This window comes from Aythya marila (assembly GCF_965140915.1).
Source record: "Aythya marila genome assembly, chromosome: 1".
NCBI classification, from domain to species: domain Eukaryota; kingdom Metazoa; phylum Chordata; class Aves; order Anseriformes; family Anatidae; genus Aythya; species Aythya marila.
Genome location: NC_139042.1, coordinates 200,778,537 through 200,806,059, shown reverse-complemented (window position 1 = coordinate 200,806,059; position 27,523 = coordinate 200,778,537). Strand labels below are relative to the sequence as shown.

Sequence of the window (27,523 nt, the reverse complement as noted above, 5' to 3'; positions counted from 1 at the left end):
TAAAAACATTTAACTATCTGAAGATTCTTGGGAATAAGTTTGAAAGTGCTTTGATGCATAGTTACTGTAGGAAGTTTCTTGCATCATAAGGTGACTAATAATCTCTAAAAGTTTGGTCCTTGACTACTAAGTGGGTGTTTTTGGAAATTTACTTCCATGCTATGGGCAAAAGAAGGAACAGCAAATTCAAGTACTCTTTATTGGGCGGGTGGCTGCAAGTATAGACCTGGCTTCTGGTTTAACCTCCTCTGCTACCTCCCCGATGGCACACTGGGGACATGTGAATCCAGGTTTCTCTCCACTAAAAATAGAAACCTATACATAGGGTCCCCGTACACCACCGTAAGACAAGTAGCAAGAATAAATGAACTTCAACACTATTTAATTTTTAATTAGACCCTTTTTATCATATCCTTTGTAAAACTGGGGAGATTAACTTTTGCAGCCCTATTCTCACCTGGTTAAAAACCAATTAGCTGTCATACACAAGCCAAATGCATCCTTATTAGCAAGAATTTGTGCTAATTACACTGTTATGGTTAAGTGACTTTTCTGCCACTTGGTGCGTCAAGTTCAGATCTACTTTGTACTCTACAGCGATGTTGCCAAAATCTGAATCCAGCCAAGTGAGGTTCCCAGCGGCCTTGCCTGATTAAATATTTCAAGATTTGGCCTGGCTGAATTATGCCATGATTAATTCTCCCCATTGGGTTTTGGAAAACACTGGGAATTTCCTTTCTTTTCCATCCCTCTGCTTCTTTCCTGAAGATGGCGTGCAAAGCAAGCCCAATAGCAGTGGAAGTAGGAGACTTATTTCTGCCTCCACTATCAGAGAAGATTCAAAATAAATCAAGCTTGAACATCAGTAGCCTTCACTTAGTTTTAAAATGGCAGGCACAGTTACAGAGGACTGTACTTTCCTCTGTCATTACGTGATGTGCAGAGCAGTGGCTCCAGGACATTCGGGAGTCCCACAGCTTTCACGCCGGTTGCAGGAAACGAAAATCTGCCCTGGAATTTGGCTTTCTCAACACCATGATTGAGGACAGTAGCTCATAATGAACACAGAGCGCTGTGATCGTCCTCTGAGATCAATCCCCCGCTGTGCAGAGCTTTCCCACTTACTCTCTTATGTTATAGGGTGTATATGACTCACCCGAGGGCTATTGGCACTTCCCACAGGCAACTGGGGGAGCAGCCTTCTGTGTAGGAGTGTCCTAATACAGTGATGATGAAACGTGGAAACCTGCCTAGCCTCTTACTTATCCTTCTGTCTTTCTAAATAAATAAAATAAATTGTCTTCCCAGTAGCTTGGTGGAGAAGAGGGGTGTTTCTGGCAGTTTTTTCCTCGTGGTTTGTCATGTGGCTCGTCACAGCAGACCAAGTGTTTGAGTCAGGCCAGTGCTGAGATGCCAGCTAAGGATTGCATGGGGGAATTGAGAGGGCTGGGCTGTCCACTGTGGTCTGCAGGACACAAATGTGCAAAACTGGGACTCGAAAGCACACGTGCTAGTGGAAGCAGAGTGATTATTATCCCCCCTGTACCCACAGACACTCCCACCGCTTTTGGAGAGCATTCATGTTTCTCACTGTGGGATACAACTGCAGCTGGGCAAATCTGACAGTGTTGGCCTCTAGCATGGCACTGAGGAACTGTAATGGGCTTTAATTATCACACACACACACACACACTGACAGGATTCAATAGAGGCTTGTGATTTGCCAGGCTCAGCAACAATTTGTGATAGCCCCATCTGCAGTGCTGAGCATGCAAGAGGCTCATCAAGCTCACTGGGAGGCAAAAAAGTTTATGCTCAGGATGCCAGGCGTGCTTGGTTACCTGTTTGCTTTTCAGCTTTGCTTGTGGAAAAAATGTGATCATCCTCTGAGTACGTACATGATCCTCATTTTTTTTGCCATTTCTTGTCCTTGCCATCAGCAGTATGGGTCCACCTCAACCATATGTACTGGCTTTTAGGACAAACCAATAACTAAAGATCCTGTGCAAGCCACAGCTTTGAGTCCCAGCTGTGACACCTGGGTGAAAATTACATTTATTTCCCATATGGTGGAATGAAATACTCAGTCCCTTGCTCCTCCAAACAGGCAGTTTTCCATGTTTTTGTGTAACTTCTGTGTGTGGGTGGTATAACATTCACCCTTCATTAGTATGTATTCAAACCAATGAAGGAGATAATAGTAGGCAACTACATCCCCGTGTCTGTGTCAAATGGATATTTCACGGATGGCAGAACTTTCTTTTCAGAAGTGTACTATCTGCTGTCAGGTTGCAGATACCACCGAATGTATGTGTACATACTGCACTCATCTGAGAACCAGGAGGCTATGAAAAGAGCATTATACCCTTTATTCACCCCTTCATTTGCTGTAAACTAAATAAGGGCTTCTAATTTGGTGAGGCAAGGTACTGGGATAACCACCCTCCCCAGGAGTGTCAGCCTTTAGGGCAGTGTTTTTCATGGGTTTTGCAAACCTTGCCTCTTTTTTTGTTGATTTTTCATTGCATGAAACCTTGTCAGAGTGAGCCACCTCAGCCCAGGAGCTGCTCACCACTTTTAATGGCACGTAGCTCCCACATCTCCTGGGCAAGGGAGTGGGAACCCGCTATAATTACTGGCTGCATATGTAAACCCACACTCCTCCACGCTGGAAAAACAACGCCGCTGCCAACAACTAAAAGATGGCTCTCTGTTTTTGGCTGAGATAAATCCCTTCAGCCACTACTTTTATCTTTTTCACCTTTAATGATTAATTCATCATTAATATTTGTTTTGATGTGTTTTGAATTAAACAGTCTGGAGAGTTTTTGCTCAAGCTTTGCAAGCCTTTTTGAGCACTGCCAATTGTAAGCCTCTGCTTGGAAACCCTTGTTCTGATGGCTTGGTCAGCTTCTTGTGGAAATTGGGGATATTCCTGAAATCAGGGATAGCACTTATGTAGGGATATCCCAGCTGTTTTACAAGCAGGTGTTGGTCCTATTGTAGGAGTCCAAGCATGTTAGAAGGTTATTTGGTCCTAGTCTTCCTTCTAGAGCTGTGAGTTTCTGCAATAGAACTTGAATTTTGCTTTCTTTAAAGGCTACTGAGCAGCCTTCACATTAAAACACTCGAGACAAGCACTTCACTTATTTTCGTATCTAAAATAAACAGTTGGACACAAGTTTGGTACCTAAGTCTGGGCGTGCAGTCCAAGAAACCCTCACTTTTAGTCTCAAAGTGCCTACACTCATTTGATATGTTTGTATGGGGTTATAGTGAACATCAGTGCCTAGTGAAAACCCATATGTCTGTGCCGGGCATGTTCAGCCTTTGTCTGAGCTTTGTTATGATCTGGAGATAAGGCAGAACAGGGCATAACCTCAGCCTGTGTCCTGGGGAGGCAGCAGCGCCTGTGGGCTCACTCCTTGCATGCTTAATGCACACAGCAGCACAACAGCTGGAGCCAGCTACTTCTTCAGAAACTGCCAGGATATTGCCTTCAGCATGCCTTTGGCATGGTGCCTGGCAGCTGGAAAGTGCCACCAGAAGGAAAATACACATGCTGTGTGGCTGAGGAGGTTCATACAGCTCTCTCCCCTCCCTAGGAGGAAAACAAGCTATTTTTTAAGATGAGCAAAATTCCCCTTTTTCAAGCTGCACTGCAGAGCAGAGTGGTAAAGGGAAGATGCCACCATGCAGGCTGCTCATCAGCAAGTGCCCCTGGTGGTGAAAAAGCCAGACTAGTTTCTGCTCACAGGATCTGGAGAAATTAGAAATGAAAAGAAGGATTACATGGTTTGGGAGTACAAGACAAGGTAGGGCACAGAACAGAAATGGTGAGGTTTATGTGGGCAGGTTTTGTCACAGCCAGTTAGTGCTACAGCTGCTGAACTACAAAACTCAAGTTTCCAGCTGTGAAACATCTCCAAGTTGACACTGCACTGAAATCTCAAAGAATATATTGTGAACGTGGTGCATAAGGCTGGCATCGGTGCTAGAAGTGCAGTGCTGGGGAAGGAAGGCCATTGAAAAGGTTAGAAAGATTTCTGGATCTTCACCCTTGAGGAGGAACGGATCATGGAGGTGATGGGTAGGATATGAAAGATGAAATGGAGAGAGGAGAACTTATATTAACACATGATGAGGTCTTCTGGCACATCTCCAACTTTTTTCCTCTGGGCAGAAGGTAATAATCCCAGGCAAGCCCTGAAGAAGGCAGCTCCATGGATAGCAGAAACACTCAGCACCATGCTGGGACACCTGCTCGAGACAAATCCCATCCCAGCTCATTTATTTACATACAGCAAATTATTTCTCAAATTGAAGTGCTAAATCATGAAACAACTAAACCAGGAAAAAAAATAAATGGAAAATTATTATCATCTTCTAAGGTTAATAGGAGAGGGCCTTTTGGTGGGCATCTGCCTCCTGGATTTTGGCTGTCCCTTCTTCCCTTTGAATGCCTGCTATAGGCTGCTTGCCACTGGCTACCAGTACTGGGGCTGAGGGAAGATAAATGAACTGATACATCCCACCATGTTGGCCTTTAAGTCCCATCTTCCAAGGCATCCAGGGTCTTCCTCTCCTTGCAGGTTTTTCAAAGCAGTCAGTAGGATAATATTTCCTATCCACTCCAGTTAACATCACAGAAACACAGAGATCCTAAAGATGCTAGAGAAAATGTTAATTTCCATCCCATGTTATGAACAGTCTGTGGTTTGCAGACCACATGTGACCTCAAAGTTCAACTCTTTGGCCTTCCAACCACAGAGGGTTAGCTATTCTGCCATATGGGGTCTGAACCATCTGGCTTTGAGCTGGAATTAGCTCTCCCTTGCCCAGTCGATAGATCCAGCAAGGCAAGGTGGGCAGTGTGGGTGGGAACAAAAGGTTTTGCAGTGGAAGAAGATCAGACGAGGTCAAAAATGCCATCTGGCCATGAGACATGGTTAGCAATGTTTCTGTTTTTCTGCTCATAATATGAGTTCCCTATTATTTCAATGCAAGTGAATATTCAATACTCAATCCAGTAATGCTCCTTCAGATCTTTGTAATAAGAAAATTAAGGATATAATTTAAAAAATAATAAAAAAAAGGCAATCTACGTGCAGTTGGGGGAAAAAAACAAGATGTTTTGATTTTGTAAGCTCTGGAGAGCCACTTCTGTGAAGAACAACTGACATCTGCCTGCTTTTGTTCACACCTCTGCTCTGTGGCTAGTGGAGGGTTCTCTAAGTTTCCCATTATTTGCATGTGTGTTGTGAGTGAGCAAGAGGGAGACCACTGAACTGAGATGCCAGAGACCACAGCCCCTTTGGTAGCCACAAAACCCACCACTGCTGCACTACCATGTGCACGTTGGCTGTTTGAGGGGGAAAGAGCTGCTATAAAGTCATCTTTTAAAAGATACGAGGGAATCCGTGGAGGAGAGACCTGATAAATATCAGCTGTGTGAAGAAGCCTGGACTGGAGCTTTCATTTCTTCTGTTCACACCAGAAAGTCCACGTGGGAGGGAAACCTGGACGATGGGAGAAGTGTCAAGCCGAACTCTGCTCATGCAAATAGCAGTGGAGCTATATGGGGAATATCCATCTGCAAAATACCCACCCTGGAGGATGCTTGGGGGCTGTGGGATAAGAAGGGGTGGGGATGGAGTTGGTGGTGTGACTCCTTCCATCATTCATGTCCAGTTGATTTTCAAAGATCCGACTTATAAGAGACCTCACGTGGAGAGGAGGCACCACAGATCCCACTGCTCTTTCTCAGAGCAGGAACTGTGATTAAAACACTTTCCTTGGCCAAGGGGTGAATTCCTCAAACCCGTAACCCCATGCTGCTGTGGGGCATAGGTGGAAATAACTGAGTACTCAATTGCAAAGGCATTTGGTTACCAAAAGCCACAAATACTTACAGACTCAGGCTTTGTTAGTTTGGGCTTTTGCAAAATTATTTTTGCTTTCTTGTGGCATTTCATCCCTGACACGTGCTGTTCGTGGAGGTGCGGCATTAAATGTCATGTCTTGGAAATGCAACGCTCTGGCTCAAAAAGAGTTGTTACATGGGAAACCTGCCCTACTTAAACAGCTCTCGTGTTTGCCCAAGGTTTATGTACAGTATTCTTCTAACTGATCCTCGTTTTCAATGTTAAATATGATAGATGTTAATATAAGTGATTCAATCACAGTTTGTAGCATGCCTTTGCAGATAGGAGATTTAACGCGCTCTCCTGCCAGCTTGGCAGCCAAAGGAACAGCAAAATCTGGGTCCTTGGCTTTCATCTGTGCTGCCCCTCTAATTAATGATCCGCAGCAATATGCAACCAGTTTTCTTTCATCTGCTCGGCCTCTGCGATGGTTGGGAGCCAGCAGAGGTGCATGGGAAGCTCAGTCATTAAAGGATTTAGCTTCCTTTATTGTACATCAACTTCCATAATTCAGTCCTTTGCTTCTTAATAGCAACCTCCATCTAAAGCCTGCAGAGTATATTGATTTTATTATTTTTTTTTAAATTTTTATTTTTTGTTGAATGTTGAAGTGAGCTTTACCTGTTGGGGCTTGTTCTGATCCTGTGGCACTTCTGCCCTTCTGGTGGCAGTGAGTGGGACGTGGTAGCTCTCTGCTGTCTAGTGATGAGAGTGGATTTTGGTATCACTGGGGTTCCTCACCACGTACTCATTGCTACTGCGACACCACAGCACACCCAGTTCGGCGTGATGGGAAGTGTTGTCCAAACGCCATTCCTGGTCAAGTCAGGTCTTGTTTCGTGGGCAGGTTTCAGCTCCTTCAGAGGAAGATATTTCTGCCTTTCAGCAGCACTGGGTGCTGTAGCAGTCAGGGAAAAATGACGAGTCCCCAAACGCTCTTGCACAATGACTCCACAGCAAGCAAAGAGGACCGGTCGGTGCTTGGTGCTCTGCAGCAGATCAAACGCTCTCCCGTCAGCCCTTGTTTGCACAGCTGCCATGCTTGGAAAAGCCACCCGAAGTCCTTGGTTGCCCTGTTCAGTTCATTCCTCCAAGTCCTAGCTAGCAATTAGATCATTGGTTCATATATGCTGTAGTTTCTTATATTCAATCTATAAATACATATATTAGATTATTAGATTCAATTCTTATATGTACATTAGGTTATCTATAAGTATTTTTATTAGATTTTTATATTTAATCTAATCTACAGTTTATAGTTCACACATGTTATATTGCTCAGGTACAGCACTGCCCCTGTTTGCTCATGTTGCTGACACCTCCGTAGAAGCACATGAGCAGAATAACAGACTGGAAAGGCCAGAGGGAAAATCCTATAATTTTATTCAGTTGCATCTGCATCATGCCTTGTGGCTCGTGTCTGCCTGCACAGCTTTCAAACCAGTGCTGCTCTGAATTTGATGAATCTGTCATTTCTTTTCCTAGTTTCTTACTAGGATTAATCACTCCTTTTTTTTTTTTTTTTTTTTTTTTTTTTTTTTTTTTTCCCCTATACTTAAATTTCCCTGATTCTCGCTTCCAGCTGTTTTTTCCCCTTCTTTGTCCCCAGGACTCCAGCAGCTCCTGGTCTTGTAGCTGAATCTCATGGGAGGTGGCACCTTCCCTTTGTGTCAAACACAGGGGGATTTCTGGGGACACAGTGGGGTGCGGGAGATGGAAGCAGCACCTGGGGCTTGCCAGGAAGGAGGGAGAGCAGCCAGAAAAATATCATGTGTGAGAAAGTGGAGGTTGAAAGAGTGATAAGGGAGATTTCCTCAGATGGATGTTTTCTTGTTTGTAACAATTTATATAAACTGATCTAAAATGCTTTATCCAAGCCCAGGTTTTGATGTTTGCTTTCGGGGCATTGTCACCACTGTGTCCCTCCAAGAAAGGAAACTGGAATAATGAGTCCCCCTGGCTTTGGGCAATCTGCTTCATCTTCCCATCAGATTGCAGATAACCCCTTTAGCTTTTCTGCGTACTGCCTTCCTTCTGCCAAGTGAGAACAGCACCTTTGAAAGAATAAACCCCAGCAGGTGCTGAAGAGCTCAGGTAGCTGTGTGAGTATTTCTGCTGAGAGAGATCACCATGAGGCTGCACAGAGGCGTTTTGAGCAGCATGAATCCCTGAACCTCTGAGATTCACGTGGTGCTTCTAAATGGGGATAAAAGCAGAGTTCAGTAAGCCATCCCCAAATCCTTCCTGATCTGTGACCATCAAGTCACTGCCGCTGCATGGTGTTTTTCTCATTTCTTGATTTACCTGAGCATCTCTGCAAGCCAGGAGTATCTGTCCCCATTCCCCATGTGTCTGGTGCTGCTGAGGAGTGCCTCACACCTGCCTTGCTCCCCTTTGGGCTTTGCAGGGTGGACAAAACACCACGTCAGTAACACACCTGATCCCACAAATCCCGAGGTGGTGTCATAAAGAAAGGTGTTCAGCCAGGGAAGCTTCATTGTTTTGTAGCAGGACTCCAGGTGATCACTCTCCCATATTTTAAAGTAATGAAAGGATTGCACAAACTCTTGCAGATTAAGCAAAGAGCAGCAGCGGTTGCTGCTGGCTGCAGTGACCTCTGCTGGGAAGCTCACAGCTTCTCGGCTTCACCAGCCCAACATGCAGCTGGATCTAACCCGTAGCCTTCTGCCCGAGCTAGCTCCATTGATTATTGTCATTTTCTAATTTTGAATTCCATTTTCCTTTAAATAGCGTATCGTTCGGGATTCCCTCTGAGCATGGAAATGTGCGAGCCAAGCGATGTGCGCTTTGGCAGGAACTTTAAGCACTGCATAACAGCAAGGTGAAGGCCCTGCTGATCATGGGGAGGCTGAGGCAGAGCAGAAATAAATGCCTCTGACCATCACAGTGAGCCTGTCCAGTGCCAATGGTCGATGGGTGGCTGCTGTGGATGGTTGTCACCACATAGGACATCTTCTTCCAAATATCTTAACCCCTACAGGGTGACTCCTTTTATTCTTTGGGGGTGATTCAGCTTCTGCTGCCTTCTTTTCCTTTCTTCTTGGGTTTTCTGTCCCCTGTCTCGCTCCTTCGTTCTGCTTTCTTTTTTCTCCCTGCATCTTTTGCCAAGGAATCGCTTTAAAGCTGAGCAAGTGCATCCGCCTTCAGACAGTGCAGCAGCACAGGGCCCATTTGCTTTGCAAATAAGGAAAGGGAGAAGGTCTTGTGGCAACCCTCAGCCTGCAGCGCTGTGTGTCTGATGGGCTCCTCTCTGCCCTCTGCCACCCCAACTGCTCGTCTTTGTGGGTGCTCCCCCCTGTTACCCACGGGCGTGCAACCGCTAGGTGTTGCTGGCAGCTGCCTCACAGGGCTTGGGTTGAGTTTGGAGAACCTCCGAGGTTCTCAAAATAAAAAGGAGGCTCTCGAAATAGAAAATAAAAATAGAAATGCAAAGCGTTTGATTTGCCACACACATATAGAAAGGCATTAATATATGTGTGCGGTAAAAATGTGCAGCAGACTACGTTGGAGGCTTTACACAGCTATCACTACTGGTATTAAAACCACCTTCTCTGTCATGATGGTATCAGGTACACAGACGATCACATGCCTGTGCGTGTGCATAAAGGAAAATGAATAAACACACATGAGAGTTTCCATTAAAAGTGAATATTTGTTGGAAATGTCTTTTGGGAGCTAAGAGTGCCTTCAGCTCACCGAAACAAAGCAAAACTGTCCTTGCCCTAATTGCAACCCTTAAGGGACCGTACAAAGCCAAGTGGGTGGTCTATTGGTTTCCTGCTTTCAATAAGAAGAACTTGATTTGTGATGCGGTCTACCAGGAAATTTTGCTAAAATATCATGGGATTTTCCCAATATTTAAGCAAAGTGAAGAGCCTACTCACTTATTTTCTGCTCTGACATCCTGTAGCGTATTGTATTTAGGCTCACTTGTTGTTGAAGTTAAATTTCCTGTACATGGAGGTCCTTATATGAAGACAGCTTTTGATGACTGATTGTGGGCATAAATTCAGGTCAGTCGTAATCTTTCTGGTGAATTCAGAGGAAATTGGATTAGTCTCTGTTCTTACGGGAAAGACCCTGCCAGGCACTGGGGACCTTCTGCTCTCAGCATCATCACACAGACATTGGGATGCTTGGGAGTGCTGAGGACAAGGTCTTGACACATAATTAAGCTTTTTAATTAATCCTCTTGAACCTTGAGACATGTAAAGAGCTCTGCATTTGCTGATAAGGCACTTTTACCTTCTTTCTGAGCATGTCCGTATGCTGTTTAATAAGCAGACTGTGCATGGCATTTCCCAGCTTTCTCTTGCTCTTAAAACAATTGTCTGTAATTGGTGTAATTAATATTCTGCCCCTGGAGTTGTACTGGTTGTCTCTTTAGGGCTTGCACAAGTTAAATGCATCCTTTGGAAATTGTTTGTTAAGTATTTAAGGAGCAAACCCAGAGAGGCTTTGCTCTGAGTAGTTAATTATATGTATGTTTAGAGAGATGATTTTTCTCTTTAAAGCTACCATTTTGACAAACCAGAGGTCCTGGAGGCTTGGTGGGAACAACCCATGCCCTTAGCCCACCTGCTGGGCTGTATTTTAAACCTGGTTTCCTTTAGAAGTGAGGTTTATGTCACTGCATGATCTGCCTGTGCATGTCCCTCGTGAGAAGTGTCAGCGGAGGCTCAGCCCTTAGGAGACATCAGAAAATCCACATGGCAGAGCACCAAATTCAGTCACTTTTCAGAAATCCTGTGTTTATGTAACTGTGTTCAGAGGGAGAAGAAAGCAGCTCTATGGAGACTGAAGCAATTCTCAGGGGTGATGATTTGAAGGATTTCTTGCTCCGTGTCATGAGGGTGTAGAAAACCTGCCAGGAGCCTTTGGATGGAAAGCATGCAGTGCTTAATAACACTTCAGGGAAATTTGGGCATACAGACTGGGTGTGACATCAGAGTGGGCCAAATTCAGTGGGAAGGGGCATGGAGCTGTTGTATGGCCTCTGTACACATGCTCCAGCTTCTGCATGGGGGCAAAACCCTCCAGCCCCCACCCTGCCTCCATCTCCTTGCACCCAGCTTTGCTGCTGTGTGGAGACTTCAACATCCAAGCAACCATCTCCATTCACCTGACACAAGGTCTTTAAACCTCCAATGTCCCAAATACCTAACCATTGAACATTTTGACCTTGCAGCAGATTGAGGGAATTTTCTCAGAGTAATAACAGAATTCTGGGCTGTGAAGCACTTGTGACTTTATTTTGGTCAAGATCCTATTTTATGGTGCTGATTGGAGCACTGGCAAGTTGTGTCTGACTAAAAGTAGTTTTCTGCTTTGCAGCCCCTTTTTAAAAATCTCTGTTTCATCTTTTACTTATTCGTCTTACTTTTTTTTTCCAGGATCAAGCATGAAAATATAGTTGCCCTGGAAGACATCTATGAGAGCCCAAACCATTTATACCTGGTCATGCAATTGTAAGTACTGAACATAATCAAGTTTCTGTGGCAAATCTGCCAACTCTTTTTGTTCTCATTTTGTTTTTTATCTCAATAGATGAGATAAGTGAGAAGTATCTGTCTTGTGTGCTGCAGTCTGCAAAATCTCTGGCTGGTGTTTAAAATAAACCTTCAGGTGTGATGGGCTGTGTTGTTGCAAAATTGGGAGCTAAGGTGTCTTGTGAATGGTCTTGCCTTTAAATTAAATCGGAGTAAACAGGGGATCCCCAAGGGATCAGAACTGGCCCCCCATGCATGGAATTGCCATGCATGGTTTAGTTCCCTTTCCAAGGGAACTTTTTAGTTCCCTTGCTCAGTACAGACCAGGTATCTAGTAGATAGCTGGTATCTAGTAGATACCTGGTCTGTACTGAGCAAGAGCTAACCCAGGATGCCACCATGTGCATGGGTGGTATATTTGCAAGAAAGCTTGTCTCAGCAGCAGGACCATCTCATAACATGTTCCTTGACATATATTTCTCACCAGAGTCCGTCTTGTTCCCCATTTTCCCCCCACTCTGAGCCTGAGCAGAACAGGATCCCACCTGGTACGTGACGTGTTGTGGCTGACCTAGCCCTCCTGTCACATCTACTTGGTGGGAAGGAGGGAAGTAATGCTCATGTTGCTTTTGTTTCTTTTTGAAATCAATTAGAAAATATGACGTGAAGTTAAAATTTCCTCTTACCATCTTGCCTCTCCTTCAATGACGAGGTCACCTGAAACAAAAGTGGAGCAGACATAGGGCAGAGGGATAAAGTGCACCTGTGAAGAGCCAGATGTGCCATAGGGGAGCTTGGAGCATCTGACAGAGGCAGCTCTGGAGTTAAATACCCTGCAGGAAGCTGTTGGGGACCAGATGTCATTAATAGTTATCCTGCTGGCAGTGTGGGAGAAATACTGCCCTACGCATTTTTAGTTTGTGTTTGTAGTCCTACATTTCTGCCCAAAATGCTGCAAAACAATTTGCACAGGCACGTCAGTGTTATGCAAATTCCAGCACGCCAGCTGGATTGTGGGAAGTACCAGTTTCATGACCAGCTGATTTACAAATCCTTATTTGTGTTTCGGTAATTACTCCTAGTTATTATTAACTTGCTTAATGTAGAGTAACCCTCGCTTTTCCAAATTTCTTATGTCCATATCATTGGCTTATCTAAGATGTAGGGCTGTAATCATAGGTAACACTAAATATGTTATTATAAACAGAAAGGAATAGAACAGTTTAGTTTGAAGGGACCTTCAGAGATCATCTCATCCAACTGCCTGACCACATCAGGACCACTCTGGACATTGAGGGCATTGTCCAGATGCCTCTTGATCACTGACAGGCACAGGGCATCAGCCACCTCACTATGAAGCCTATCCCAGTGTGCAATTACCCTCACAATAAAGAGTTTTTTCCTGATGTCCAGGCTGAACCTGCCCCATTTCAGATTTGTGTCATTCCCATTTGTTCCCATGTGCATCGCTGGTGACTAGGGAGAGAATTTCAGCCTTATTGAAATTCTATTTGCTCCCTATTCAACACTTAGCTAAGGAACTATTCCTTCAGTCATAGCTGTATTTGTAAACCCAGACAAATGATTTATTTCCCAAGGACCAAGCATTTAGCTGTTGTAAAGGGACATGGTGTCACCAAAGAGCATGGTGGTGGGACGTCTGGCTGAAGTCAGCACTAGGAATTCATCTGGAGGGCTCAGGGCTGTGGCTTCTTCTACAACTGGGATGAAGAATCCAAAATTTGGGAACATTTTGTTTGAATTTGAGCACATATCTGAGTGTGACCAAGTGACAGCAATGTGAACTCCCACTCATGCAGACCTTGTGTGGTGAAACTTGTATGTGTCGTGCACTTAATGAGCCTCAGCTATGGGGTAAAACATATTAGTTTAAGATTACTTTATTAAAGACAGCTAATACCGGGTCACGTTATTTTTAGCCCTACTCACTGCTGCAAATCAAGACAAGGCTCTGTTGTCCTGTGTTCTGGACAGGCTGTATCCTAGGAATAATCTTCTGTGCTCTTTTAGAAAAGGGTTATGCAGTGCCAAGGTGGAGAGGATGAGAGCATGGTCGTCCTTGTTACCATGGGCATCACACCAAGGATGGTGCAACCTCTGCAACCCTGTTCTGTTATGAGTTTCCATCAATAGCTGGGATTTGGGGCTGCATCTCTGCAAAGTTCAGAAGACTCAGAATCAGTTCTGCATGCCTCCTTTCTCGGTTTCCATCAGGGAGAAGGCATGCATGAATAATCTCTTGTTTCCAAGGTAACACCAACTTGTTGATACAATAGCTCCAAAGCATTGCATGGCATGAGGTATCTATTTGTTTACATCTCTGCCCTATTTATTATTAGATTCCTCGTGGGTTTTGTAGCTTCTGATTTTTTTGTATAATTCTCCTAATCGAGGCAATGGTTATGAATGTTTAAAACTGGGGTTTGGTGTGAAGTAGAAGTGGTTGTGATCAAGCAGGTTCTAGGAAGCCCCATTAAGATAAAAATAATAGGGGGTAAAATTAGGACCAAAGACCGGTATCATGGGCAGAGCAGATCTGAAGTCCACATGCCCTTCTCTGTGACTCACTGCTTTCTAAGTGGGCACTTACTCACGATTGCCAAAGGAGATTTTCTGTTGCACGGGCAGCATTTTCAACACCAGCCTTCAGAGCACTCCTTGCAGTTTTGGGGAAAATCCACGTTACAGCCCCTGAGCATCTCATAGCTCACCATGGGAGAAGGCTGTTGGAAGCACTCCATACCCCTGTGTATGTTTACCCTCTAGTACATCTGCTATTACTTGAAAGCCGTGCTTGTTAGCCAGCCATCCTAAAGGATAAGTATTGCACCTCATTTGCTCTGTCAAAGATATGGGCAGGCACAGGTGGCAGCGTCTGCACTGGAGCTCATAGGAAAGGAGGTGAAGAGGCAGCTGTCTGCATCTACCTGACGCTTAATTTATTTCTGCAAGTCCCTCTGGGAGCTGTTCCCAGATTTAGGTAGCTGTTGGTGAACGTCCTTTGTGTTTCCTGGCATGTTCTTGTGGAAATCTCACCTCCAGCTTCGGTTTCAAGCCCTTACTTTTACATACTTTTTATACAAGCCATAATAAAACTGTTTTGTCCCAGCCTTGTTACTGCAAGGTAGACCAGAGATCAGGTCAGGGATCTCCAGATCTGACAGCTCAGATTTTCACATGCTTTCTCAAGGCATTTACCCATTTCTTAGAAATGTCTGGGCCATTATTCCTTCTTTTATTTACCTCAAATACAGGATACCTCAACCCAAGAACAAAGATAAACACCAAAATACCCTGAAGTTTTCATTCATTCTGGATGCTGGGTGAGATTTACCCGGAGGATATCAGAGAAGAGAGGGGGAAATAAAGTAATTTCAGAAATAAAAGCTCTATTGAACTATGTCTTGACATGACAGTAAACTTTGTTAGTGAGCAATTGCAGGTTGCTGCTGGGTCCACCTGGTAAGAATTACCCCACCTATATTCTAGACTCCCTGCCTTGCTTCATCTTGCCAGTATAAGGAAATTTCCTGTTGTGGTTCGTATTGTTAGATACTAACATTTCATTGGCATAAATGGTCTCTTTGGATATTGATGATTCATCCCCTGCATGCTGGAAAGTCATGCGTAAAAACGGATTTACATAAACATGCACTTTCCGTCCAAGCACTATGGGACCGTCTGGATGCGCTGTTTCAGAAGGTGCTGCCCGTGCAGGTCAGAGCAGATCCCCAAAGCTCGGCTCTGACTTCATCAGTATTTTTTGCCTGCATCAGGGCGTGAAACAGCAAAGTCTGATCTCCTGCAGGTCTGTGTGCACCCTCCGTTGGGCATGGGCCATGCACGAGTCCCCTCCATGCCTTAATGGAGATGTGTTGCTCACTGCCACAGCCAAGGGGCTGGAGCTGTTGCCTCTCCAAAAGTATATGGGCCATGTTAAAAATCAATGATGGTGTGAATTTCCTTGCTCTCCTTTATTCAGCCATTTTCTTAAAATGTGTAAGAACGTAATATTTTTGGCATTTCCAATCCTCTGTTGAAGTTTGACCGATGGGTCAGAAGTCAGTAGGGTTGACAAAATGAGATAGACAGACATCAACCTCATGTGCCTCACTTCCTTTGGAAAACTGGCTAAAAAAAGGTCTAACAGGCACTATGGCATTCACCTGGCCTGTCCTTAAAAATCTGCAGTCACACTCTCCCCAGGGAATCAACACCACTGCTTAACACTGATGAGCATGGAGCATTCCCTGATTACTCCATCTTCCAGGCTGTATTTTAAACTTATGCTGAAAATCTTATTTCTCTAACTCCTCATGAAGGTAACAAGGCTGTTCAAATGGCTAAACGTTACACCAGCAGGCCCTGGAAAGCATATAGCTAGGTAAAGTACTGATTGAACCTCAACACCCACCTCAGAGTTTCTCTGAACTTTTTTTCATGCCAAGCATAGTGCCAAATTCAGAGAAATTTTTAATACTAGGGTCTCAGAACATTTGCAACACCAAGCTTTGCAACACCAGAGCTAACTTTTGAGATGTTTCAGAAGGACATGGGGGTTTCCAGCAGCACTAAAGCCTCAGAGCTGAGAAGAAAGGGAGGGAGGTGCATGGTCCATGGTCTGGTTTGAGATCTTCGGGATCCCAAGAAGCGAAAGCTCCATCAGTGGGCTCCTAGGTGGCTATGCAATCCAAGAGTGACCTTCTCTGTAGAAGGGCTGTTTTACCCAGATCCTGTCAGTCTGTGTTCCTGATTCCTGAGGAAGCTGGAGGATTTCCCCCAAATGAGGTTGTTTGAGGCCGTGTTGTTACTGCTCAGGGCAAGTTTTTATGGAGAGCAGCCTGCAGCAGCTGACCCTGAAATGCTTCTCTCTACCTCTGCAAAAACCAGCCCAAACTGAGCTTAATATCCTGACCTCAGGGGTTTTCCAGCTTGACATCTTAATTCTGCTGCATTATTCAGATTTCCAGCAAAGAAAAGCCAAGGTGATAGGGACTCCCCCAGAACTCGTGCATGGAGAGCCCAGTCTTTTGCAGGCCCAGGGTTTTAGTGCCCCATTTCTGCTGTTTATCAGCTTTCCCCTGCCACACATGAACTTGTTACAACCCTGCAAGAGAGGTAGCTCAGACAGGCATGCACCTACCTGCAGTACAATCTACAGAAGGTTTTATTATTATTGGAACCTACAGTGCTTGTGATTTTGCTTTCCACCTGTATGCTTTGCAAATAAGCTTGCAAGGCAAGTGGAGTGCTAAGCTGTGATTAAGTGCTGAATTCCCTTTGTTTTTTTTTTTTTTTTTTTTTTTTTTTTTTTGAAAGCCAAATGCCTGAGCACACTCCGAGAGCAGCAGAGCATGGACAGGCTTTGCTAGTGACATTTCAATGAAAATATTCAGCCTCCAAGAAAAACAACAGACAATTGAGGGAAGTGCCTTGTTTGCCAGGTTCCTTAAGGAGCCTAGCAAGGACGCGCTGTGTTACAAAACAGTGATACACACGCCAAGCCGCTATCACATCAGGATGCTAATTAAAGCAAAACATAGATCTGCCGCACCGCATTCCTTAGATCGGATTTATTCCGTACTTCGTTTTTGTGCCCATAAAGCATTATGTAAAAGACAGAAGGAAATCTCTCTTCATTCACAATGAGACTTATATGAAGGAGAAAAGCCAGCTGGGTTCTTTAGCAGCAGAGAATACTTATGTCCAAGCAGCTGAGAGAAGCCCCTCAAATCACTGCTTTCTGTGGATGGTGTGTATATTATCATTATTAGTAATTATTGTAGCAGGAACAGGAGAAACAACTCCAGTAGTGAACAACCCTGGAGCTGATTGACTGGGGGATTCACTTGCTTCTGTGGTACACAAAAAGTGCATTTTCAGCTGCACACCCATAAACTCTGCTCTTTATTTTCAGTACTACTGGCTCCTATGAGGCATTTCAAATTAATGCCTGGTACCCACTGAAAATGCACTGGGTCTACGTTGAAAGGATTGCATTCATGCTTCTGGCACCTCATCATGCTGCATAGGATGATAAGTTGATGTGGCAGTTGGCTCTCAGAGGGTTTAATGACTAGCCAGGGAAAGATCTGGCCAAGCAAATATTCATGGATTTTCTTTTTTTTTTTCTTCTTTTTGAGCAAATGTTGCCTATGAACTACAGCATGAGGAAGGCTGGTGCATATTAGGTACACCAGGAAGGAGACTGCAAGATGCCAAGGGAACTTTGCTTGGATTTTTACACAGCTGAGCAAAGCTGTAGGGGTTCTAGCTCGAAAGACTTCATTTTGTCACAGCCTGTGGGGTGAAGCATCACTGATGTGGGCAAAAATGCCTTTGGGAGTCTGCAGTGGAACAAGAAATGGCACTAACTATGTCCTGTGGTTGAGAAAAAGCCTTTTGGTGTTTCTATGGACCAGAGTTTTTTGACCAAGGGATAGGATGCTGCACAAGGAACAGCTCTCCAAGGATGGATCTAGCTAGTGAACACAGAAAATGAAGTGGGACAGCAGCAACAGGGTTGTGTATTTGTGGCATGGCTGGGAGAACCAGGCACGACCATGGGAGAAGTGCTCAGAAAAATGAAGCCTAGGCCCATCTCGGCTTTCAATATGGACATATCACAGGTGCACACCCAGACTGCAGAGCTGGGATGTTAGTTAGACTTTGAAATCTTTCCTCACTGTTTGGGTATGTACAACACAGGTTTTGTTTTCAACCCATTTCTAGTGCTTAATGCTGTCGGAGCTTGGGCTAACAGTATAGCACAAAAAAGGTATCTTTAAAAAAGGCATGCCTTATCAAGGTCTTCAGAGGTGTATTGCCTGAATAACACAGGTCACCCTGTTGCAAGGTTAGCGGAATTAATCTGACTGTACTTCAGTACTTTCCCACAAGAGTTTTGCAAGTGCTGAGCAATTCATAAACTGACCCCTGGCATCATGCCCCTGGGAACTGGGTGGTAGTTATTAATCCAGCATCAAGTTCACATTTTTTAATTTTGGGAGACGAGATTATTGCATCAGTTGAGTTACACTGGTAAGTGTTCGATAGCAAGGAGTGTATTTGCTTTTCCAATGGTTGAGAGGTTATAAGCAGACCAGGAAAGATCAGTGTCAGGGCAGAGATCAGGGCATGGACAGATTTGTTGGTAACATTGATAGACCACAGAGTGATCTCCAAGATCACTTCTAGACACCTGCAACTGCCAGGATTGTGTATGGTCCCAAAAGTGCAATACATGCTCATCAGGTAGTCCTAGATGCCCTGAGCACTTGAGCTTTTCTCCTGCTTGCTTGTGGCTCTGGCAGGACTTTTAGTAGCTCCTGCTCCCCAAGTCCTCTCCAAACACAGCACCTTCTCCTGGGAATGGCACTGAGCAGCAGCCCTGTTGCTTCCTTGCAACTGTTTTATGCCTAAGGACTTCAGCCCTGGCTAGGAGCAGGACATCTCACAGTCCTTGTACATCAGCGTAGCCTTCCTCCAGAGAGAGAGAAATGAGAATCTTCTTCTTCTTGGGGACTGTGAAGGACTTTCTCATGATGATTTCTTTTGTAGGCAGTCACCTTCAAGAGGTGTAGACAAATGCCAATGTCCTTGTTCCTAAAATTGCACTCATTACCAATAACTTAGTATGAAGAGTCTTATATGGACTCTGACACATTAGCAAGGCAACACTGATTTTTTTTTTTATTTTCAATCAAAACACTATGCTACACCTGATGGGGAGTGATCCTTTTTCTTCTGTAGCCTTGGGAATGAAGAGATAATAGAGAAATTTTTCCACATTTTCCTTGAACAGACACCGTGGTAATGTTGTTTCTTTCTGCAGAAATGTGAACGATTCAGATGAAAATGGATCTTTTCTTTAAGAGATTTATTGTTGTGAAGCTGCTCTTGTCAATAAAGAAAACAAGAGGTTTGTCCAAACCTCCCAATAAACCTTGTTCTAAAGTACTATTTAAAGTTGCAGAAAGGCTTGGGGGGCTCATAAATCAGATGGGCATACGATTATCTTTGGGTGAACACAGTAAAGAGTCCTTTTTGAGGGTACTCATTCAGGGCCATTCCTCCACCTCACAGCAACCCCTACCACACTCCCAAAAGAAGGGAATGAGCCCAAAATGAAAAACTTGCTTGGCGTAACCTCCAGTCTCCAGCAAGGACTGGCACCAAATCCTTAAGATAAAAGTATGTGAGTTGATTGTGGTTTTTTTTGATAGCAAAATTTTGGCAGCATCGACTCGAGTCTCTTCCATCAGCAGCTCCTTTGCTAACTCCCCACTGCAGCTGGGCACGGGGGCAAACGTGCCCCTATTGTATTGCTTGGGGCTGGCGTAGGCGATTCGCAAGGCAGCAATATATATCCACCAGCAACCCTTTATAATATCACTGCTTCTCTGAGAGCAGGAGTGGGGCCTTTCTCTCCGAACAGCAGGCAGGTGGCTATTTAGAGCCCTAGCAATTTACACTCCATTCTGTTGGCTTTGGATAACCATCTCATTTCTTTCATGCCTTGCCCACAAGTTTCATCGCCGCCGATGTTTGTGTAGTAGCTGAATTGCTCTCGCACATTTAGTTCTGCATCTCTCGGTACCTGGTAATTTACGCTGCGGTGCACTTACTGCCTGCACTAAAATCAATTAAATAGCTGGTGTTGGCTTCAGGAGGAAGGGGCTTTGCAGCAAGGCAGATAATAAACGTTAAATCTATATATGCCCCAGCATGAGAATTCATTACGAGATGGTAGGATGCCTCTTGGGCACTATGCGGAGGCATTCTGATTAAATGGTTACAAGTCCTTAAACAGAAAAGGACTTTCATAACAACCTGGAAAGCTTTGAATTGAAATACCACAGCACTGAAGCAAAATGCAAAATTAAAATCAGTGCTTACAGGTTTGTTCTTTCACATGGTGGCACCGTTAAAAGTTGTTTTTCCCTCTGAGTTGTCTTCTAGAGGAAGGCTGTACAGGCTGGAGACAGTAGGAGGCTCATGACAGTTTCATGTCAGTGTGTACCAGAAGACACCTAATGGGTTTGTGGCCAAAAAAATGCTTATTTTCCCAAGCATATCTCAGCTTCAACCTCTTTTTAAGGTAATATAGTCAGGTTATTCTGCTCCAGAGCCTATAAGAGAGCCAGTGTTACACTACCTTGCAGTTGTATTTTTATTGTCTTATCAAGAGGCTCCGCGTAAAACTTTTAGAAGACCCCATCAAGAGCAAGGTGATGATGAAGCATTATTACCCCATACAAAAGCCTCTTCACACTGAAAGAGAAGATCTTTTGCTTTACTTTTTTTTTTCTTTTTCTTTTCTTTTTTTTTTTTTTTTTTTTCTGGAACCTTCCCCCAAAGACTCTACATAGTATGTAGTTTCAAAGCCAGGCAGATACATACAGTTTTATGCGGTTGGGGTCAGGACTCTAAACGGGATTATGTAAAATGTAGATTTTTTAATGGAAATACCAGTTCCTGTCTAAAATCCTGTTTTGACTTTCTTTGGCAGTGCTGTGGTTACCTCTTCTGAGAGAAACTATTTTCGTAGAGCTAAAGAAGTTCTTGCCATAGTTTTCTGCTTTAAACTTTCTCCCTTGGAAAAGTTTTCAATGGAAAAAAAATCTTTTTTTTTTTTTTTTTTTTTTTTTTTTTCCCCGAAACAGTGGTTAGGTCTGTTGTAGCCAAACTTTTACTTTTTTAAGCATTTTATAGAAAAAGAAAATACTGTTGCTGGTGAAGCCTTTCTTTGATGCATTTATTGAGCATATGCTCATTTTGTTCTGATCATGCCGCATGGTTATATCTTAACATGTAAAGGCTGTTTTTTCCCCTAAACTGGATGAAAAGTGTGTTCAGAGAACAAAATCCTTGCATCTCCCTTTTCCTTCTCTTAGACAAAATTCCCATGCAGGCCTGTGTGATCCTGGCTTAGTTGTCAAGGGATTTCTGGACTGGAGTGCTAAAAATGTTTTGGAGAAGTTTGGTGTATATTCTGTCTGATTATTCTCTTAGTAGCATTTAACCATTTCATAATTCTGTCTTCTTAATCCCTCATTGATAATACTCCAAGGAGCACTGGCATAATATCCATGAAAAGAAGATATTTCTTCCAAAAATGTATTGTAACAAAAAAGAACTCAGAAACATTCTTAAATCCACTGAAAGAAAGTGGAGATAGTAAGACCTACTCAAGCATACAAAGAGATTAAAAAAATAATAAAAAAATAAAAAAATACTGAAAACTGTGGTTTAAGTTCCTACATTAAAAGCCAGTTAGCAAAATGAAATTTTCACTATTCACCTCCAGCTTAGATTTTCTGCCATTAAAACTCTGACGTGAGTCTCTTTCAGCTCCTGAAAGAGGGAGAAAAATAGACGAGCACCCATCTTGGCACCATGGGGAAGCTCCTTGTGGTGGTGGGATCTGTACTTGCTCCTAAGGGTTGTGGTCACCCTGTTGCCAGAAGCCACCAGCCAGGAAAATGCAAACACAATTAAGTGATAGAGAGAGCACAGAAGAGAGGAAAATGACCTTATTCTGATTGCACACCAGGAATATTCATCTTCTTGCAGCTTAGGGTCTCTTCCATTGACTCATGATGGGTTTCTTGTGAGCATGGGGCAGCACCATCCACAGAAAGCACTGCTGACATTTTGCATCTCAGGGCTGGAAATCCTCTGCCAGAAGCTTTTAAATCTGCTCTTTTCAGACAGTTTCACAGCTGGATTTGCCATGTAAAGGGTTTTCTTCACCTTGGAGCTGTCTTGGCAAGTTTGATGGGTGGCGAGGGAAATCTAGGTAAGATTTCTGTCACTGGAGATATCAGGTAATTCTTTAGACTGTGCCAAATGAAACGAAATATATTTTAAAAAATTATGCCTGGGGAAAGACATTTTATTGCACACCCTTTTCATCCTGGAGCTCAACTCATTTGTGTGTATGTTCAAAAATTTAATGCAAAAAGGCAATTTGCACAACAGTATGGTCAAAAAGAGAAAGAAGAGAAAATTAAAATAAAATAACTAATGCAGTCACTGTCTGTGGACAGGGCCCTTAATATCCTTTTCCATGGAACTAAATGTGACCAAGATAGTCATTCAGTACATTACCCCTGTGCCTGAGCTTCTTTACCTGCCCACACATGTGCTCCCAGCCTGCTCTGTTTGTGCTCATCTTCATCCGAGATGTTCTTCCTGCATGGCTACAGCTTGCCACACTTTCTGCTGTCCAGAACTGCTACGTCACCTGAGGACAGGAACACCCCAAGGGGGACTGCCCGTGATACTCATCTCCTATTATGCCGCAGGTCCCCTAAAGCTGCTCTGTACATTACAACCCATTGGATGCTGGTGGGAGACAGGTGCAGGTATATTTTATTGCTCATTTGCTTTTCCTGTTGTGTGACAGCCTCCGGCAAGGCAAATGACTCAATGGTGAGGCTCTAAAGTCCTAAAGGACCAGTTGGCTCTGAATTTCAGCACTCAGGGGCAGGGGCAGAGGCAGAGGAGGCAGCTCACGGCTCAAAAGAGGAGGAGGAAAAAGCAGAAGCTGAACCATATGGTACAAAAAGTAGAAGCAGACACGGTATCTCAGTGGTAGGTGCTCATTAGACTGCTTCTGATGTGCTGGGAAGGCTGAGTGTATCCTGCTAGAGGGACTGCAATGTTCTTGTATAAGCTGAAAAACCTAGCAGGGCAAAGTGGGTAAGGGACAGGTCTCTTTATCTATGGAAAAATATTCTAGCTGTTTTCCAGAAACATGTAACAAGAACCAGGGGCTGCTGGTCTCCAGAGTCTTGAGAAGATGTTTTTGTGGTTAGAGCACACAGGTCTGAAAATCTGGAGCTCTCGTCTAACTCTGTCATTGATTTATATTGTGGTCTCTGGTCATTTTGTGTTCTAATTTCCCTGCCCACAGAAAGGGAATACTTTCCTAATTAATTCTGGGTAAGATTATTTTTTTTTCTTCAAGCCAGTGCTACTCTTTGTGCAGTAGGTTGTTACAAGAAATAATAGTGCTGCAGTCTGGCCTCTGGCTTTGTCCACTGAGGAGCACGGTGGTACGACTGGGGATGAGGAAAAGCCAATGGGTTTGCTTGCTGGGACCTGTGACTATTCTGAAAAACATATTCAGCGATGCCTTGATCCATACTATTTTTTTCTGTAGGTACCCTGTGCAGTAGCTTTTTCTCTCTATCCTGTCTTTCTAGGCAGAAACCTCTACAGATCATAACCCAGGCTGCCCACAGTGGCGCAGTGTATAACAGCATGACCAGTGATGGCCACCATCATCTCGTAGATTTATTTATCCTTATGGTGTTGCTGTGTGAGAATGTAAAACAGCAGCAGTATGACATCCAAAGTTAAAAATTCCACTTAAACAAAGCCAGGATGTCACCTACTGTGTGCAGATGTGGCTGCAGCCAAATGCATCATGCCAGTGATGGAGGGTGACAATGAGAGGCATCAATAAAAACTTCATTCAGGGAGAAATATAAAAAAGCAATTTAAACCCAGGCTGGATAAAGACCGAACAGCAGTATCCAGAACTTGAATATCCTTTTCTTTATGTTGCAGGTAGGTGGAAATGGTTATTGCAAATAAGGGGATGAAGGCGCACTGTGTTCTAGGACATGGTACAGCAGGCTGGCTCAAAGTGATGGATGCTCCAGGATGCATTACAATGAGAAGATAACTAATCATTGGTCCTATGCCTGAAATAGTTATTGGCCTCAGTAGACAATAAACACCAAAAGAGGTCTTCAGGGAAGGATCCTTGGGGGCATGAGAACCTTAGACTTCAGACCCACAGACTCTGCTGGGAAGCTTGCCTAGATCCAGGCTGTGCTTGAGCATCTTCTTTTCTCTCTGGGGACTGGATATGAATGCAGGGGTGCATATGCGAGGAATGACCTTTTTGTCTACATCTATCCTAGTAAATAAAAAGATCTGTACTGGTGTAATTCACCGAGCTGTGTCCAGGCACTGGTAGGAGTACAGCTCGGCATGGGCAGCAACGCCTCTGTGCCTCTGTTCCCAGTTTCTGGAAGTGAGAATAACAGCCCTCTCTGCCATTTACTGGGGCTGTAAGGATAAATATATTAAACTCTCCAATGTCTTGAGATAATAATATCAGTCTAGGCACGCAAGTGCCTCAGACAAATCCTGTGTGCAAAAGCCAAGTTGTTGAAAGCACAACTTTTGGCACAGTGAAACTGCTTGAAGGAGACTTTAGTTTGATTTCAAAGGGTTTCTGAGAATAACTGTTCTGAATCCTGCTTCCTCCCTGAAAAAAAAATGAATGCATAGTGTCACGAAAAAGACATTAAAAGAGGAAAATCAAAGCAGTTGGAAGATTGCTCCTGGTTTGGCTTTTTAGATTTGAGAAGCACACATCAATTCATCTGTTGAGCATTGTTGGTCTGGCACTGGTATGACAGTCCGTCGCCCTGCAGCACAAATCACTGCTGCAAAAGCTTCTTCAGGACACAGTTATTTATAATCATGGAATCACAGTATGGTTTGGGTTGGAAGGGACCTTAAAGATCATCTAATTCCAGCCCCCTGCCATGGGCAGGGACACCTCCCAGCAGCCCAGGCTGCCCAAAGCCCCATCCAGCCTGGCCTTGGGCACTGCCAGGGATGGGGCAGCCACAGCTCCTCTGGGCAGCCTAGGACAGGGCCTCACCACCCTCAGAAGGATTAATTTCTTCCTAATGTCTAATCTAAATTTACTGTCTTTTGATTTAGAGTCTTTACCCTTTTCTGTATCATAACACACCCTGTTAAAGTGTCTGCCCCTATCGTTCTTGTAGACACTCTTTAAATATCAGAGAGCTTTAAGTATTTAAGAGCTTTCTGGCTCTGACACAATTCAAAATTCGGTCTGTCCACTGGCATGGACATGGTTTTAGAAGTAGTTTACAGAGGTCCATTCTGCCACCCACCTCACACCTGTGGATGTCATTCCTTACGTAGCCACGGATATCTGCATGGTGGTGATGAGGTCTCTCCCAACTGCAGGACAAGGGGAGCAGGAAAAGGGAGAGGGAACCTTAATCATTAGCAGGAAAATTGGCCCTTTGTATGCATGACACCTTCCATGTGCCATCAATCATGCATGCACCACACCACGTGGCTGTTAGCACAAAATATACTTGCTGTTTGCTATTGACATCCTCTTGGTAGTAAATTACATTCATGGCCTCCGGGTTCTGGTCCTGTTGAATAGTTATTTGCAAAGCAAAGGAAACACATACTGTTTTTCTTCTATTTAGACCCAGAATGCATAAAATATTCTCTTTTCAGTCTGAACATGCAGGTGCCCTTTAGAAAGTGAATATTAACATTGCTTACGGAAAACATTCTTTATTTCCAGGTAGTTATTTCTCATGTAACAACACATCTTAGAGAATTCACCATTATTTATGTTTCTCAGAGAAGCTCCTAAAATAAAAGCTGTCCTACTTTCCTTAATCTTGAATCCTCACTTGGTAGATCGCATCAGATTTCAGTGCAGTTCTGGCTTGTGCAATTAACCTGTGAGGAAAAAAATCCCCAAACCTTCACCTTGTAAAACTCACTGGGCCAGACAGATGAAAAGCAGGCACAATTGCTTCTAAGGTTTTACTTCTGGTGACGTATTTACAATTACTTTGGAAAATTCAAAAACATTATGTTCTGACAGATCATGGATAATCAAAATTTTAAGAGAGAAATCCTGTAATTAGACACAAAGAAGCAAAGTTTAACCTGCACCAACAGCTAAATTAGACGTAATGAGACTTGTCCAAGGTTCTTTCATCAGGTATTTTGTTTGCTGGACTGATGCCTTTGCATCCTGGCTGTGCCACAGGATCTGCCTGTTCTTGGAGTTCCTCTGATGTATATGACATGTAAAAGACTTCCCTTATAAGCCTCATCTTTTAATTACTTGTCTGGGTGTCTGGAGGGGCTTTGCCTTGGCTCCTGCAGAGAGGCAACGCGATGGTGTCAGGCCATGCAGGGCGTTCCAGCCAGCCTTCTGCAGATGAATCATCTGAAGGGCTCTTTCTGAAAGGCTGGGCTCTTGCATTTATTTCATTCTCCTTGGTGAGCTGAAAATAGTGTGTATTGTTCTCATAATCCTTAGCAACTTGAAAACTGCCATAAATTGAATTCTTAATCTTTACCTACAGCAAGAAAATAGGCTAATTCAGTTATTCCTGCAGTTACTTAACTAATGCTAATTAACTGGGATTTTGATGGCTTTGTTTTTTTCAGCAGTTTTCTGAACATTTCACTTATCATTTCAATGAGTCCTGTACAAGTCTAAGCCATAGTGAATAGCCTTGTTTCTACGGTGCACATTATTAAGTCAGAGCAACATATGTAAAAATATATGTACAGGAAAAAAGAACTACTCCCACAATCTCATTAATCATAGATTAGCAAGATTCCTGATAGCTTGAATATGCTTTTTGTGAGGATTTTTTTTTTTTAATATAGCCATGTCACAAGGCAGAAATAAATGAAGACAATGTTGAGAAGTGGTGGTACAACTGCAATTTAAACATATTGGTGTAGTTGTAGGTTACAGGTCAGAAAATACAGACCCACCAGACCTAGCTATTATGCCTTGAATTTATCTGGAGGACTGTGAATTCCAGTTTTGGATATTTTGAGGACTATTTTGAGCTGCATTTGCTTTGTTTCCCTTGAAATCTTCTTCTCACCAGAGTTACAAACAACGTGTTGAATGACTTAGACAGGGTCAGAAAGATGAGGTGAAGGATCAGGTGTATCTTTGTACATAACTTCAGTCTGATGCTAATCGCTAAAGGTTTATAGGCTGCAGTAGGGAAGGTCTTCTTTTGGGTAACCAGCACAAGTGGCCACACACTATTTAATACAGAGGGAACACCATGTATGTGCCTGCAACATGATGGGTTTTGCCCTCAAAAAATAGTGAATGGTTGTTCTATGAGCCTATTATGTAGCTGTAATGATCCAGTGCTTGCCACCAGTTTAAGGAGGGGTCATAGCTATGTCTTGAAACCCCATAGACTCAGTGATTTCCAGCCTGTT

The 27,523-nt window shown here is 43.6% G+C and overlaps 1 protein-coding gene across 4 annotated transcripts in view; it reads left to right on the top strand.

Annotated features, from left to right (window-relative positions):
• The window catches only part of CAMK1D (calcium/calmodulin dependent protein kinase ID), a 220,275-nt gene that overhangs the window by 120,748 nt on the left and 72,004 nt on the right, over positions 1 to 27,523 (top strand). For all 4 annotated transcript variants that reach the window (XM_082751604.1, XM_082751603.1, XM_082751602.1 and 1 more), the window contains exon 3: positions 11,339 to 11,413. In XM_082751604.1, coding sequence (XP_082607730.1) covers positions 11,339 to 11,413 — 75 coding nt within the window. The remainder of the gene's footprint in view (positions 1 to 11,338; positions 11,414 to 27,523) is intronic.